The sequence below is a fragment of the Pomacea canaliculata genome, linkage group LG3, assembly GCF_003073045.1.
Source record: "Pomacea canaliculata isolate SZHN2017 linkage group LG3, ASM307304v1, whole genome shotgun sequence".
In the NCBI taxonomy this organism is placed as follows: domain Eukaryota; kingdom Metazoa; phylum Mollusca; class Gastropoda; order Architaenioglossa; family Ampullariidae; genus Pomacea; species Pomacea canaliculata.
The window spans coordinates 18,308,649-18,325,473 of record NC_037592.1 but is presented as its reverse complement, the minus strand read 5'-3'; the positions used below and the strand labels follow the sequence as shown (position 1 = coordinate 18,325,473).

General features: G+C 37.2%; 1 protein-coding gene and 1 long non-coding RNA gene across 2 annotated transcripts; one reads left to right on the top strand and one right to left on the bottom strand.

The window, feature by feature from the left end:
• Positions 1 to 1,350: 1,350 nt before the first annotated feature.
• Positions 1,351 to 8,234, bottom strand: LOC112560113 (prenylcysteine oxidase-like). Its single transcript, XM_025231699.1, has 7 exons — positions 8,078 to 8,234; positions 7,136 to 7,342; positions 6,640 to 6,820; positions 5,645 to 5,853; positions 4,231 to 4,499; positions 3,079 to 3,363; positions 1,351 to 2,536 (listed from the first exon to the last, which is right to left on the bottom strand). The coding sequence occupies exons 1-7, from the start codon at positions 8,193 to 8,195 to the stop codon at positions 2,225 to 2,227; spliced, it is 1,581 nt and encodes a 526-aa protein (XP_025087484.1). The 5' UTR covers positions 8,196 to 8,234; the 3' UTR covers positions 1,351 to 2,224.
• Positions 8,235 to 8,502: 268 nt separating this feature from the next.
• LOC112560264 lies at positions 8,503 to 15,227 on the top strand. Its single transcript, XR_003098500.1, has 4 exons — positions 8,503 to 8,929; positions 9,054 to 9,178; positions 13,392 to 13,472; positions 14,230 to 15,227. It is a non-coding gene; the product is annotated as an uncharacterized LOC112560264 (long non-coding RNA).
• Positions 15,228 to 16,825: the final 1,598 nt, after the last annotated feature.

Genomic DNA, 16,825 nt, shown 5'->3' with positions numbered 1-16,825 from the left:
GGATCTCCTGGTGCTGACCTCTCTATGCCATGTTCTGTAGGATCTCCTAGTCCTGACTTCCATGCTATGCATCAGACCGCAAACATTTTACAGACGTTCTTCTTTGTTCGGCCACTTCGTCTGTAATTCTCTACCCACATTTCTTCAAACTGTCAATGTTTGCCGCGTTCAAGTCTGGCCTCGAAACACACCTATTTTGAAAATTCCTCTCATAATCCAGTGAACCGCTACAACTGTATGCTCTTGTTTTTCTTCGCGTTATCGTACACTGGTACGTTTGCGGAAGTCGCTAGTAAGCGTGAGGTGTAGAACCTTTTCAGACATTTCTTTTTCTCTCTTTTTTCGCAAAGTTTGTTCACTATTCTACTTTCATTAGAACTGTGGAAGGAAACTTAAGTTTAATATACTGGACCTGATGGCACATCTCATAACCAATACATGAGTCGCGTTTTGGTTAATAGAATATTTAATATCAATATTAATTACCAGATATCTACACATCTTTGTCGTCGGCCCCTTTTGTTCATAAAGTAATCATGTTAAAGATGTCTTGTAGCCATAGCTCTACATTTCCACAGTCAATGTTTAAGACTAGTGTGAACTTCCGAATTAGTTACAGTAAAACACATCAGTACATGAGATAAAAAAACAATATCGCGGGATCAAAGGATTATGACCAAATCCTGTTTTTCTGCAATAAGCTATACTTTTACAGACGCCATCCACCGAGCTGTTGACTGCACATACCTTAGACACTCGCAAGACCCCACAGCTGCTTTATAGAAAAATGGAGATGGTTGGAAATAAAACGGGCTACAAAACAGTAAAGGCTACAAAACTTGTAGGCTGTTAAAAGTTTGGCTACATCTCCGTTTGGTCACTAAGTGGGTAAGAATCTCTCTCGCAGGTTTAACTAAATGACGGTTCCAGAAAAAAACACCTTTTTTCAGCTCCCCAGCTGCTTACTTCCCTTGCGTGCACCATCGGTGGAAGGACAGGTGTGTGAGAACTTGAACTACAGAATGGGTCACTCATCAAATCCATCCCAATGGGAACTTCGTGTGATGTCTTACAGTAGGACTGTAGAGTCAAGAGTGCAATATAGGTGATATACATGTCAAAGTGTGTCTCTGTCATCAGTATAAATAGCTGCCAATGATGTATTCAGGAAACAAAATGCTATATAAATTTTGGATCATTTGCACTGTATATTACATGTTTACATTCAAACGTTTATCCAACAAAATATATGCACGCCAGACCTCACCTTATGTACCCATAGGTCTCATCAGGCATTCAAGAAGTACCAAGCAGCATGCTGATAAATAATAATGTCTTCTACACACCTTATAGATTAAATTCATCAAGTCATTTAATAAACCGTACACTTTTAACACATAAATTATAACCTGACAAAGAAGTGATATAGAACATAGGACAGGCAAAATGTCTTCCCCCACAGAACTCTTTTCTGATAAAAGTGTGACAAGTGTTTTGGCATAGCAGCATCTTCCCTTTTCCTTCAGGATGATACGTTAAACAAATAGTGAATAGGTGTCACTGGCAAAATCAAAACTGAAGTTCACTTATATAACTTATAAGCCTCAGAACTTGTGTAACACATGTTACCTACCTGTATTCTTTTTCAGTTTTTATAGTGATAATGACAAGTATTCTATACTAATGTTAAGACTACAGCAATTTTTTTTATTTTATTATGAATCTGCATACTATGCCTTAATGTTCTCATGATGTACATTTTTTATTGCATTTTTCCTAGGCTTTCTTCCTGAGGCACCCTGAAAGTATTTATAAATGCATATTTCAATATCTCACTCATAATAAATAATAGGCACATGATGTTGAATGTAAATGCATTAAGAAATAATAATCATAATCTCCCTCCATGTAGTCACCTAAAATGATTCAGACTAGAAACAAAGTAACTGAAATATTGTCAGCTATTTCAGTAAAATTTATCAACCCATTATGGCAAGTGCACATCAAATCTCCCTCCCTAATCCTCCCCTTTATATATCTCTCTCTATCTCGCACACACAAAGTGCATAGAACATCCCAAATGACAGCAGAATCACCAATGCCCAATCAAACAGCAAAGTTCCCAAAACAAACATTCTAAAGAAAAATATAGCTACAAAAGAATGAATGGCACTGTTCTCAAAGCACTTATACTGATCTTTAAACATGCTATCGAATTGTCCTCCTACAGTTCCTCAGACTTGACTGATTCCTGCGCCTGCTTGCCCTGAGCTGAGTCTTGAGAAGAGTCACTTGGGACTAGAACCTCATCAATCTTATCAAGATGCGAGTACCACTGGTTGTAGGCGAGCAAGGCAACATTCTTGGCACCAATAACAGACATTTCCATGGCTGATGCAGCTGCTTCAATGGCATTAATGAAGTACAGTCGATCATACAGAACAAATGATGGCAGCTCTTTGGTGGGTTGATACTGAGGATAGGCAAGCCAGTTCACCAGCTGGACAGACTTCCGAGTATCAAATAGGGCTTGAACCTAAAAAGAGATTAGATATATTAAGCACTAGAAATAATTTTTTTTCATAACGTCAATTAAAAATAGAAACAAGTAGCCTTGGTCCAAGGCATGTATCAAATGGTGTGCACATGGTTTCTTTGTGATTGTCATGCTAGAGCTTTCTAGCTACAAGTAAAATATGTAATACTTCCAGTGAAACAATGCTCTTCAGATGAATCAGAAAGTATTTTTTTCTAGGAATGTTATTCAGAATTAAATGTAATATAAAGCAACTCACATCCCCATTTCTAGTAAAGGTCCCCAAGGATCTCACTCCAAAAGATATGTGTTTCTCTTGATTCTACTGCTCTTCTCTTTCATTCTAGTAATCTTATCTTGTATACATTCCAAACCAATTCCTACTAAATAAAGAATTACCTTTATATGTAATAGTCATTACTTTGACATTGATATGTTTGGTATGTATGGAGCTTTCTGCAAATTTTGATACAAATTTATAAAGCTTACAACTTCCACTTTTCAAATCCATTCCTTAAACATTACCAACATTATGTTTATACCTCTGCTTCTGTGGGGACCTTGTTCAAAAACACTTTCCATACACCATATTCTTCACTCTCCTCTGGTTTGCCTGCTTTGTTTGATATCTCATCAACAGGTTCCAGCAAGCCAATGCTATTAAAGAACACTTCCGCATTTGTTGTCATTATACTGTCAGGGAGTTCATCTTGCTGATCCATGCCAAAAGTACTTAGGTTCACATGGCCACAGACAAACATAGCCTCCAACGAATGGAAAGGTATGTTAGGAATGTTGAATGTGCTCGGAAAACCTTCAAATACTACCTGCAACAGTTACATCTATGTTGTTAAATATAAGGTTCAGAGGAAAATATTGATCTTTCATAGTAGACATTCTCTCAAATAGGTCATAAACTAGGGCAGTTTGTCTTTTCTTTTACTATGCTTCTTAATATCCTTTTTAAACTCACATAATTTAGATATAACAGCAGAATGAGCATTATCCATTTACATTTTTGTCTTTTCACTGAGTTTAATCACTACAGGGCTCTGCATTTAGCTATGTGCTGTAATTACACTAAACGTTTATTCAAAATCTTTTATTTTCCTCTACTGATATTACACTGCATCAAACAACCAAAAAATAGCCTGTGGCTAAAGCATGCACTATATGAAATAACAAAAAACTGTGACAAGGGATGAACTAAAAACTTTATCCACTGCAGAGGAGTACCAAATCTTTCCATTATGGCCAACACTGGTTCACTATATCCTGTCTAGCAGAACTACACCAATGCATCACACTTACTGTATGCACAGAGTATCATGTTGGCTCTATGAGCTGCATATTTGTACTGTTACTTGTAAGCAGTAAGAGCACTAAATGGTACTATATGAATACCCATCACCACTGTGGTCATCATCATCCAGTAAATCACATTTCCCTTCATTGCTTTTTGAATGATTTTGATTCCCTTTTATGAATCTCAGGTGTACAGCGCTCTAGGCTATTATTTCATTAGCAACCATACTAAGCAGAAATTGACAAGATATGTTAAGCATTGGGAGTATAATTTTTCAGTATACAATCATTTCAGAATTCAATACTGCTAGATTCTACTCTTCAGGGAACCATGCATGTTGGAATCAACAGGTTTCCTCATGAAAAACTGGCTATCAAGCTGTCAGCACCTTCATCTTGGCATTCCCATCCAGTGGTGTTGCCATGATAACAAGGTCATACTCTGCAATAGATTCCTCTTGGTCTGCCTGTTGCCCAGCCTTTTCGTACTGTACTTCATAGGAGGGCATGCCAGTGGCACTCTTCATCATATTAATGTTGGTAACTTTTCCTTGGATGAGTCTTGCACCGGAGGCCTTCAGCAGACTTTCAGCAACATTTTTGTTTCCTCCTTTTACAGACCAGAGACCAGACTCCACCCCTGCCATGGACACTGCAGCTGAAAAACAAGATGATCATGCAGAATAGATTTTGGATCAGAAATATACTTAAATAAGGCAACTGATAAGAGAAATTACAATTTTGCTACATCCATAAAGTATTTATGCTCAACATTTAATGCAGAGCTAGTGTATATTTCATTCGCATGTTGCATAAAAGCTAGCATGCAAGACAATCAATTATTCTGAGGGTGTATGACTAGATGTGATGAAGCGAAAGTATTTATTAAAGAAAATCATTAAACGTCATTTGCTTGCCAGCCAGTTGTCCAGGTTTGTGTTGTCTCTGTTGCATGCAGGTGTGTGTTGGCATGTTGTCATGTGGGTATCATCTATCCTTATCCAGATGCATTATCATTTATTTAAAGATTATAAAGGTGTGATTCAGATACAAGTATCGTTTTCTCATTTGGATACCCCAACGTAATGAAACCACTGTCATTCATATTTCCATATTTATCATCCATCTGTAAAAGCTAATGTCATTTTCTGACATAACAGCATGACAATGTAATAGCTTAATAAACAACTGAGTTGTGTATGTGTGTGTGTGCGTGTGATTCACAGGTTGCCAGGTGTACAAGACTACATTAAGAATAAGGTGAGAAAGAAGCTGGTGAGGTAATATAAGCATCTTTAGAATGCACTCCTGTTTCTGTCAATAAAAATAAGGAGAGGGGAAATTGGTGTTTTACACCAAGCCAGCAATTAAGGCTATATCATGGCAAGGCAGCCAACTCTGTAAACAGATGCCACATGCAGAAAAAGAAGAGGGAGAAGGGAGTGAGGATAATACAGTTTTATTTCCTGAACACAAATGAAAATTCCTGTACCAATTGCGAATCTTACATAATTTAAGTACCCAATTCTGTTTTTACAGTCAGCAGTTTTGGTATTTTATTTTTGGAGTTTGCTCTTTCCTAAAATTCTTAGCTCGCCAGTCATTGCCTTTGTTCATAGCAAAGTTCTTGAACCCATGAACACTCATGCAGTAACCAATGTATTTTAGCTACCTTTGTGATAGTCGTGGACTTGCTTATGAGATTTATGACATACTAATTCTATGGCTTACATTATTTGAAAACATCAGATGTTGAAGCACTGATTTTACGAGGAAGGATAAAAAGTTAAGCAGTAATCTTACCAACAAAACCATGAGTATCTGTAGTCTGCCCATAGTTCACCCTCATTGCTGACATCACAAGTTCATTGATAAAAATTTCAGAAAACCCAGCATCTTTAAACATGGTCTGAGCAGAGATGCGTGTGTAGTTAATGAACTGTTCATCCATGGCTTTAAGCATATCCTCCACTGTTGTAAATGCCATGCCTTTCTCCTGATACTCATAGATTCTGTCATACAAATAAACACCAACTACAAATATTTTCTTCTGCAGTCAATTTTTTTTTTAGTGGATTACAGATAAGAAGACGAGAGCTAACCCAAAACCTACACATTTCAGATAGTTAATAAAAAGAAAGAATAATGAAGCATTTCATGCTGCATCCAGTCCAACCCATAAATATGGTCATCAACACTAGATCCGGCTGGTCACCATTCATTTGTTGGCATCATGGAATGGACATCTATGAACAATGACTTAGAGTTCTACATAACTTTTCACTTCTAAATGTATACTTTTAGCTGGAATATTCAACACTAATCCTCTATCTCAGCCTACAAACCTGAGTTAAAAATGTACCTATTCCAAAAGTACATGAAAATGTAGCACAGATTTGTTTAAATGTTTAAATATAATCATTGTTATGGCTGGAAAGTAGTAACTTCAGTACTTCTATAGTATTTTAATGGTGTCCATGGTTGAATGAGCATGCCAAGTATCAGTGGCATAGGCACCTTAAAAATACTTGTCATTATTATTACTACATCTACTAGTTATTTGTTGTAAGGTACACATTCTTAAATGTCAGCTTCATGTGGGTTGTTTTGTTTTTGTTTTTGGGCTTAGTCTCCTTTCAAAAAAGACCATATAAGAGTGTTTGCAAACATTTGCCAAATTAATTCTAAAATCATTTCAAATACTAAGATTTTTTCCAACAATTATAGAGAGTTGACACCAAATGCTGCTTGCAGAAAGCAACAAATAAGGCCTAAGCGTTTTTGTTCATTATGCTTACCTGCTAAAAGAAGACATCATGGTAGTAACCCATTCACCTATTCTCTTGATGTCCCAACCATAGCGCCAAAAGAGTTTTGCTATGGTGACAACTTTCCAAATGCTGGTTTTAAAAAAGAGGCCATCTTTGCTGTATAGACCCATGGTGCCGTCATCATCCTTTGGGTTTCTCCTTTCAAGACCTGGACCATTTTTATTACTAATATTCTCAATCAGCTTACATAGACATGCTTAATTCAAGTTTGAAGATAAAATAATATGACTGCATTAAAGACATCCATCTCCTTTAAACTTTACAAAGAAACATTTATTATAACTAACTGTAGTTTTCAAAATGAGATTAGACTGCATACCTTATATACCTCTAAGAAATGACATTTAAAACAGCTGATAAAACTAAATTTACTAAGGAAAATAAAACTGTCTTAATCCTTTTCACGTTTTCACTGAAGATCAATATTTCAGATTTTAATCTAATGCTTCATGATAATACTCACCCAATAGTTTTGTGAGGTTGACCATGTACTCATTCCTAGGATGGATAACTGCACCTCCTGCTTCATACTCTTGGCCTTCAATACTGATGACGGCTAGACGGCCACCTACACTCTTCCCTTCAAAAACATCAACTTGAAGCTGATCACCGAATAGTTGTCGCAAAAAATAAGCTGCTGCTGTCCCTCCCAGTCCACCTCCAACAATTGCTGACATGAAACATAAAAAAACTAGAATGACTAAAAAAAGCTGATAATAATAGTATTGCATTATTAAATTGAAGAACAACAACTCCACCTATCTTTTACAATGTAAAACTCTAGGTTCACAATGACAAAAAATGACATGCCACAAAAACATTCATGTGAAAAATTAATAAACAATATAATATAGAAAATGAAATTTATAAACAAAAAGCATACAAAGCCAAATGTGTTAAATATGATGGCAAAAGTGGGGGAAAAGATGGCAAAAGAACACACCTATTACCTTTTTAAGTATTTATTATTTAACTAAACCCAGAAATAGGTAGTTAATTTTCATTGTCAACGAACTAATAACTATAACAAAGAACGCATACTTTTAAAAAACTTTCCTTTTATGATATAACATTATCATTTTTACGTTAGCTATCAATTTAACAAATGACATAATAGATTACAATAGATTATGGAAGGTTTAAAGCAGGAAGAATAATCGTTTTACTAAGGAATGGCGATCATAACATGAAATTCGTAATATTTTGACGTCTGCGCTAGTGGTATTTTTTATGTTGTTTTCAAAATAAAGTATGCACACCACAAATAATAACTAAGGAAAAAAAAAAACAGTAATGAAAGTAAAACTAAATCGAACTTCCTAGTCACTGGCACGTCGATACTGACAGATGATAACAAATTTTCATGTTAAAGTGTCTTTACTATTACAGTAATTGATGTGAGTACCTATTTTGGGAAGGTCTGGGTCTTCTTGCTCAGCTGCAAAAAGAATGTGTGATGGAAGCGAAAGTAAAATGGCATACACCACGAAACGGTACGTTGCCTTCATGGTGCAAGCCGCCATCTTAGCAAAGCTGTCCGATAATCTGCAATAATTTATTCTCGAAGTTAACAGCAGTTGAAAGGAAGAGCATCAAGATTTTGCATGATTGTGACTTTGATTTTGTCATAATATATTATCGTAGCCACTAAGGACTTATTTAGTTTCGCATCACCCTTCAGCTTAGTGTCTTTCACGCTCTCATCATAGTTTTAGCTCAGTCGTGTGACTACTCCTCGAGGACTACGAGGAGCATAGGGCCTCAAACAGATCTCGTCATAGTTTTTGTTCAATCGTGTTACTCCTCGAGGAGCATAGGGCCGCAAACATCTCTCGTCATAGTTTAACAAATTATCCAATCTTTGATCAGTCTTATCTCTCAAAACACTCAAATCACATCATGCAGCAAGCACCCACGACAAGAGTAGGAACAATAATTAAGACAGTCTATGTCGTCGGTGTGCAATAAAATTCAGTTTATGCCACCGTAGAGCAGATGACGCATGCTCTCGTGTCGAAGGAAGTGCAAAAGGTCAATCTGCGAGCTGCATTTGAGTCGACGGCATGCAAGAGATCACTCGACCGCGGAATATGTCGAGGTGGTAATTAAATGATTAAGACAAAGCCACGTAGGGAATAGAAAGTTCTTGTTGCTCTCCAACGGATCGCGAATCTACCACCATCACGAATCCGCTCAAAAAGTAAACCCAAATTTATTTTTGCGGGCACTGGACGACTCGACCACTTTCAAGAGATATGTATGTATGCTCGTCGTTTTCTCCGAACATTATGATGATTTTCCTATGTGCATTGCGTGAAAAGTTTCTATCAAAAATTGCATCGTCATGAATCATATGTTCACTTCATTCGTTCCATGAATAGTACCGTTCGTTGAGGGAAGAGCACATGGAAAGACGTGGCATCTGACAAAAAGGCTCGACTCTCAGGCCTGTCTTGAACAATGGTGATCATGCAGGTCCTGCACGGAACAACCAGTCTTCACGTTCGTAAGCCAGTTCTATATCTTCATCTGACCACCTTAATTATTGTTGTCGACCTCCTTTCAATTACGGTACCTTTAACTGAAGGACAGTTTTCCTTTTTTTTAAAAAAAAATATTTTTCGTGCAAAGTGACTTATGCCAGTAGTGATTCTAGGTATCCCACGAGTGTGGTGACTGTAAGTGTACACGTGTTTCTTATAAAGTGAAATTGGTTTCTCCGTTCTAGTTACGGCTTCACCAGATGCTGTCCAGTACGTACTCCAGCCTAGCACTGCTGCTGTTACTGTCGTGATCCTGATGCGAATATGTCGTGAAGCTGCTGTCTTTAGATAACATCACGAACTTGTATTACATCCATGATATGATGGCTACCAAGTACTTATAACTGTTTACCTTTAGAAGCCATACCCCATTCTTGTAGATATATCTTCTTTGTTGTTGCCAATGACATATGACTTAACTCTTGTCAGTGCTGGTCTCCATTCAAAATGCGCTCGAACTATATCAGTCTGCAGTCTGTTGGTATGCCTCTGTATCTCTGCTATCAGGTTAATGTCGTCTACAAAGTGTAAGTGGCAAATTGGTCTTCCACCGATGGAACTGGAAGTGTGATGGTCGTGGAAGATTTCACGCATGATGTTCTCCAGAAAAACGTTGAACAGCACGGGCACTGGGGGTGGGGGGTGGGGCGCCCTTGATGAATATCAACTGTCGTGTGAAAGAAAGCTCATATTTGAAGTCTGCGACAGATGAATTATTATCTGCTCAACTCTTCCCCTGCCTAGTCTGATGTCAGCCTATCTCTCTGTTAGCAGTTCCACAGCGATTCTGGATTACTTTCAGCATCACTTAGCTTGGGTGGCTCGTGATTCTGTAGTTTTTGCACCGTTTAGTGTTTCCATTATTTGGAAGGGGTATGGCTAGTGAATGCATCCATCCTTTGCGCTCCAAGACTCTTTGTCGGAGAGCAGTTAGGGCATTTGTTGTTTCATCCCCACCCTGCTTGTGCACCTCATCTGGGACGTTGTCAAATCCAGGTGACTTTCTTCCTTCAGACTGCGTACCGCTCTTTTGACCTTTACCGTAGAACTGGTAGGTCTGCAGGTTTCAGATGTTTTGAGTGTAGTATTCTCTGCTGACAGCCGCCAGATTGCATCTGCTTCCAGTGGGAATGAGTATTTGTTTGTCTGTTTCAGCTGTTTTAAGCTAGGATGGTTGTTTATTCGAACTTGTAACACGCCTCTGAAATATCAGTTTTGGCCATGCACTAGATATCCTTAATACTTCTTTTTATCATTATATACACCTTTCGCTATTTGCTTTTCCTCTGGTTTTATAGACAGTTATATATATTTACAAACGGCATAAATCGGTACGGACGTGCTGCTCGCAAAGAATACTAAAATTATTCAAAAACAGAAGAGGCTGTTAACATTTCCTAAACAGTAAGTTATAACAGTGTGTAAACATCTGGCAGGATAAAGTGACAGTTCTAGGAAAAGACAAGTAAACCTCTTCACAGTGTCAAGGCCACAACAGGCGACTTAGGTGTGAATCAGTGTGAATACGACAGCGTGAGCGCTCTCTCGTACTGGGCTGTTAATTCTGTTAATGAACCGCAAGTCTGTCGTGCGAGCGAGGTTACGACCATCTGTTTGAATTAGCCGACACGTGCCGGGGTGTCAGGTGGAGGAGACGGTCTGCTTGCGACTGTCGGACCCGATCTCCTCACTCGACCGGACACAGTCTAGCCGGCCACACTGCTGCATCACGATTCTACTATGATACTATCACTTGCCAGCACCCCATCGCTCACATCCAGTGCGTGAACCATCGGTGGTAGGCCAGAGACTGGGGTACATGAAACCTTGCGTTACAGGATGGTGGAGGTCTTCAAACCGTGTCCCAAAGGGAACTCTGATAGCTCGAGTTTCAGAATGAGAACGTAGAGTCACGAGTGCGAACACACGAGAAACATCTGTGCTGCTAAGTAGATGTATACGGGTCAAGCACTAATGCTGGAGTCACAGAATTTTTCGCAAAAAAAACCATAAAAACCATAGAGCACAATTTTCCCTCTGTTCCGCCCTGACTATAAGAACATGACTACATCTTAAAATTAGAATAGTCCAAGCACAATTTGTTTTTCTCATAATCTCAAAGCTTCATTTCTTGCACCTGTGTCTAGACAATACCTCGATTCAGTCATGGTGATTTTCTACTAAAGTACTATATATTCTTCTATCTACTATGGTAGTCACTGATCAAGTATTTTCTTAACTTGAAAAGAAAAATTGTAACAGTGAAGAAAGAATATTTTGACATATCAGAGGTAGGAAAAAATACCAAAAATAATGTAGATAATTAGATGGCTAATACATGGAAGAAGCTGTTTAAATGATTTGCCAGTCTTTAGGTGAAGCAGAGATCCACACAGACAAGGTAGATATGTATCAGTGATTCAAAAGAAATTTGTTATTTTGAACGCGCTCTCCTCACAACCACTATATATATTATATACTACCAACTCTCCTTTTTAATATTTAGAGGCACAATGACTAATTTTTTGAAAACCTGGTGGAGGTCTTCAAAACATGTCCCAAAGGGAACTCTGTTAGCTTGAGTTTCAGAATGACTAATTTTTTTAAAACCTACATTTCCTTCCCTCCACCCTTCCCCCAGGTCAATTACCTTTGGCCACAGTTGTCACCTCTTTGTTCTTGTCTAAATACAATTCCACCATCTCCATCTGTACAACTGCAAAGCTTTAATAGCTCTATATCTTCAAGCTCCTAATTTTTCAAACCATGAAAATTTCTAACACACAAATATGGTTTTCTTTTCACTGGCAAAAGTCATTAGAAGCAAATCAAAAGGGCTGTGCAATGTGAAGTCACACATTTATAAAGTTAACATATCCAAAAATATGTGCACCTATAAAGCTTGCCGGAAATTCATCTACAAGCCCAGAAGTGTGTACAACACACATTACCTACCTATATTCTTTTTTAGATTTTTTAGTGATAATAATAATAATCATCTATATTTGTAGAAAGGTTGCCGTAAATTTGGAAAAATTTATTATTAATTTGCATATTATATCTTAATTATGTCTTAATAATAATTTGAGAAGCGTAATTTTTTTTAATACTGTGAATCACTTTAAAATTAATCATTTCAAAACATTAAGCATTTTATGAAGCAGCTTTTAAAGATTCATAAATACAGATTTATATTATTTAATATTTATTAAAATCAAATAATTAAATAACATCTTTTTCCAGTTCCAGCTGGGCTCAAAACAGTTAGCAGGCACACTAACACACTTTTAAATGTAGGTATCAAGTACACTTTCATGAACAAATACTTAAACATTCATACACATTGTGCAGCACACAAACACACGCACACATGATGGAGGAAACTAGAGTATTTGGAAAAAACTACAAACTGTCAATTATGTAAAACAGGTGTCACATCTAGAGAGAGAGAGGTAGCTCATTGCGAAAATGTGAACCCACTATAACTGATTCTCATGGTCATGGTGACAGATGCCTTAACTATCATGCCATCAACTACAAGACTAATGTTGAGTAAAAATGCATCAAGACCAAATAATTATCTGAAGGTATTGTCACCTTCAATAATTCGGACTAAAAATAGAATAAGTTGAATATTGTCAGCCAGCTCGGGCAAGATGTTTTAACCCATCATTGTGTACTCCCACCCTTCCTCTCCTCTCTTAAGTGTGCACTGAAAATCACAGATAACACAATCATCAGCATTCAACTGAAAAATCAAAAAGAAACTTCACAAAAAATACACTTCTCATAGTGAAAACATAGCTAAAAAAAGAATAAGCTGCATTGTTCTTGAAGCACTTATACTGATCTTTAAGCATGCTAATAGCTTGTCTTCCTATGGTTTTCCAGGCTTGACTTTATTTAGACTTTAAAAAATATTAAGCCACTCATATCAAGCCTTCTAGTGAAGAACCCTCCTCCAAAACATCTTCAAGGAAACTCAAGGCACAAGATATGCTGCTGTTGTTTTCCCCTTTTATGCTAATAAGCCTACCCTCTACATTCTACAACGTTGCTATAGGTGTGTGTTTGTCAGGACCTGAATTCCAGTTTAATTCTTAACAATCTCAGTCTATCGTTACCAGCTGATGCTGTTAAAGAACACTTCAGTACTTGTTTTCATTATATTTGCAGGGAGATAATCTTGCTGATCCATGCCAAATGTACCTCGGTTCATATGGCCACAGACGAATGCAGTCTCCAAAGAATGGAAAGGTACGTAGGAACATTGAAAGTGCTTGGAACACCTTCAAATTTTACTTGAAACAGTCATATCTATGCTGTTATCCATTAGGATTTTGGTAAGCTCCCAATTTTTCTAAACAGCCATTCTCTAATTATGTCATAAATTAGAGCAGTTTAGTGTCTTCTCTATATCTCTGTGTATCTTTTATTATTCCTTTGAAATTAGCTGATTACATATGTATCAACCATTTAATTTTTCATTCACATTTGTCTGTTTATTGCTAATGAGGAAAAAAATGAAGTACAAGGATTATTAACTTTCCAATTAAATCATTATACAGGCTCTGCATTTAGTTATCCAGGTGATGAATGGCATGTCTTCTTTCCTTCAGTGATATTATTATCAATATACACTATATATGCTATCAAAAGCAACTCTGTGTCTGACGTACATACAATATCAAATAACCAAAATTAACTCTGCAGCCTAAAGACTTTTCTGACATATCTTTTGCATCTTAGGTTGCATTTTTGGGGCCAGTTTTATTTGCGAGGGATGCCCACTTCTCTCTCACTGTTTCTCTCGAACCCCTATGGATCGAGTTAGTTGGTCAATTAGGGGAAGCCTTTTGCACCACATGAGTACTTTGAACCTTTAGGTTTAGATGCCAGTGCTTTAACCACTCAGCTATTTACTTCCCCTACTAATGTGTTAAGCATAAACTACTGAGATACATCAAATAGTTTGCTATTTAAGAATTCAATATTGCCTGATGCTCTATTTCAGGGTTGCATGTGAACCAGCTGTTGGAATCAACAGGTCTTCTCATGAAAAAAAGTGGCTATCAAGCTTTCACCAACTTCATCTTGGCATTCCCATCTAGAGGGGTTGCCATGATAACGAGGTCATACTCTCCACTTGTTCTTTCATCTGCTCTTTTCTCAGCCTGTTTATACTGTATTCATCGGAGGGCATGCCAGCACCAGTCTCCATCATATGAATGTAACTTTCCCTTGGATGAGCCTTGCACCTGAGACCTTCAACAGACTTTCAGCAACATTTTTGTTTCCTCCATGTACAGCCCATAGATCAGACTCTGCACATGCCATGAACACTGCAGCTGAAAAACAAATGATTGTGTTAAACAGCTTTTGCTTCCAAAAAAGTATATATGTTTTACATTTAATACTGAGATAGTATATAAATCACTCTCATCTTGTAGCAAATTACACAAAAGGTTGTGTTCAAGGGAATTCTATCAAGTTATTTTTGGCCACACTTTCACTGCATTTTGTGATATTGCTGACCCAAGTTAAAGAAAACCATGTAAGAAAACTGTTGGGCTGTCAGTTACCCACAAATATGTGCATGTATGTAGTCATACATGTAATGATAATGTCTGTCCTTATTCAAGGGTTGTGAATTTATGGTACATGTATGATAAGTTTTGTTATTTTCCTTGGATACACTAACATTATAAATTCTTGTCACTCAAAGATTTATCTAGTTTCAAAAGCTAGTGTCAGTCTCTATCATAACAATAATCAGGTTGTGTGTGATTACAGATAACAAATGGAATAGCAAAATAAAATCAAGCACCAACCATACCAAGAAAACCATGAGTATCTGTAGTCTGCCCATAGTTCAGTTTCAGTCTCATTGCTGCCATTAAAAGTTCATTGATAAAAATGTCAGAAAACCCAGTATCCCTAACCATGGTCTGAGCAGAGATGGGTGTGCAGTTAATGAACCGTTCATCCATGGCTTTATGCATATCCTCCACTGTTGTATTTTCAACCACATTCGCTAGCACTGCATGCAAAGCTCTTCATGGTCATGAATTTACATAGAAGGAATAACTAATATTGAAAATATTCTCAATCAGCTAAAGCAAATATATATAATGGAGGTTTAGGAGTAACATGACAGCACCATCAAAGTACATCATTTCAAAAATTTTCATTTTATAGAAAGCTTTGCTGTCATCAAACAAGAAGTAAAATATTCATTTGCCAAGTGACATTGCACAAAGATAATGTTATAATGATGGTCACCACTTAGCCAATCAAACCAATGAAACACACACACAAACACACACTCACTCTTGTAGATGCCACTACACAATACAGTATTTAAAAATGAAAATAAAATGGATAAGAAAATGAAATGGTAAAATTCCTCTTATTATGCCCACTCAAGGTACACACCCCTTTCACACGCATGCAAATATATGCATGTAATCACATACATCTGCATGCTCACACTAAACACAGATGCGCTCTTTAACATGGTATGACACTGTGTACATGGATGCCTATAAGAAATTGCATTCCACAGAGTTTAAGAAATGAATTTTCACAATAGGTTTTACTGTTTGAGGAAAATGTAACCTCTTTATTCATCTTTATTGCATATCTACCAAAGATCAATATTTGATTTTAAGATTCTTATTTACATACTCACCAAACAACTCATTCCTGGGATGCATAACTGAACCTCCTGCTTCATAATCTTGGCTTTCAATAATAATGAGAGCAAAATAACCACCTATAGTTGCTCTCCTTCAAAACATGAACTTGAAGCTGATCTCCAAAAAGGTGTTGCAAAAAATATGCTTCTGCTGTTCCACCCAGTCCACCTCCAATAACAGCTGACATAAATTTTAAAAACTATGACTGAAAATATAGGCTATAAAATAGTGTTTTTATATTGTACTTCGATGAAGATCAACAACCAGAAAACCAGAATAATGGATCTGAAATACATCAGTCTTTCATGATTTAAACTCAAGCCACAAAACAACGATGAAAAACAACAAGCCAAGCATAATAAAATAGAAAACAATTTGAGAAACATAATGCATGCAAAGTCAAGAGATGAGAATAATGGAGAAGATACATTACTTTTATTAACAATGCTATGAAAATAATAACATCAAAATATTCATTAAAAACATGTTTCACCTAACCTAACTGGAATGACTGGTGTGCTTAAAAATTACAAAGAGACCGAAGGAAGCTTCGAAGTTAAATCATTGGTAAATCAAACAAATGACACTCTGAGATTACAATAATTGTTATTGTTACTTATTTTGGGGAGGTCTCCGTCTTCTTGCGTAACTGCAATATGTCCAGGGAGCGAAAGTAAGGCAAAAGCAAAACCTCTAAGCAAAGGGAGGCTGCCATCATGTTACGATGCGATATTTTAGCAAAATTGCAGAGAAATAGAAATCTATGGCTTGTACAGCGGCGGCGTTTAGGGGTGCCAAATGCGGTGGCCACAGGCCCCGCTCTCGAAGGGGCCCCGCGCTTCAGCCCCGAGGTCATCTTCATGACTTATTGCCAGCTGTGTTAAACAAGTTGTGACCAAAAAATTGACGTTC

Coding starts and splice junctions, on each gene's coding strand:
- LOC112560113 (XM_025231699.1), bottom strand. CDS start 8,195: ATGGCGGCTTGCACCATGAAGGCAACGTACCGTTTCGTGGTGTATGCC. Junction 7,343..8,077: donor CCCAGACCTTCCCAAAATAG/GTACTCACATCA, acceptor GTTTCATGTCAG/CAATTGTTGGAGGTGGACTG. Junction 6,821..7,135: donor CAACCTCACAAAACTATTGG/GTGAGTATTATC, acceptor AAAATGGTCCAG/GTCTTGAAAGGAGAAACCCA.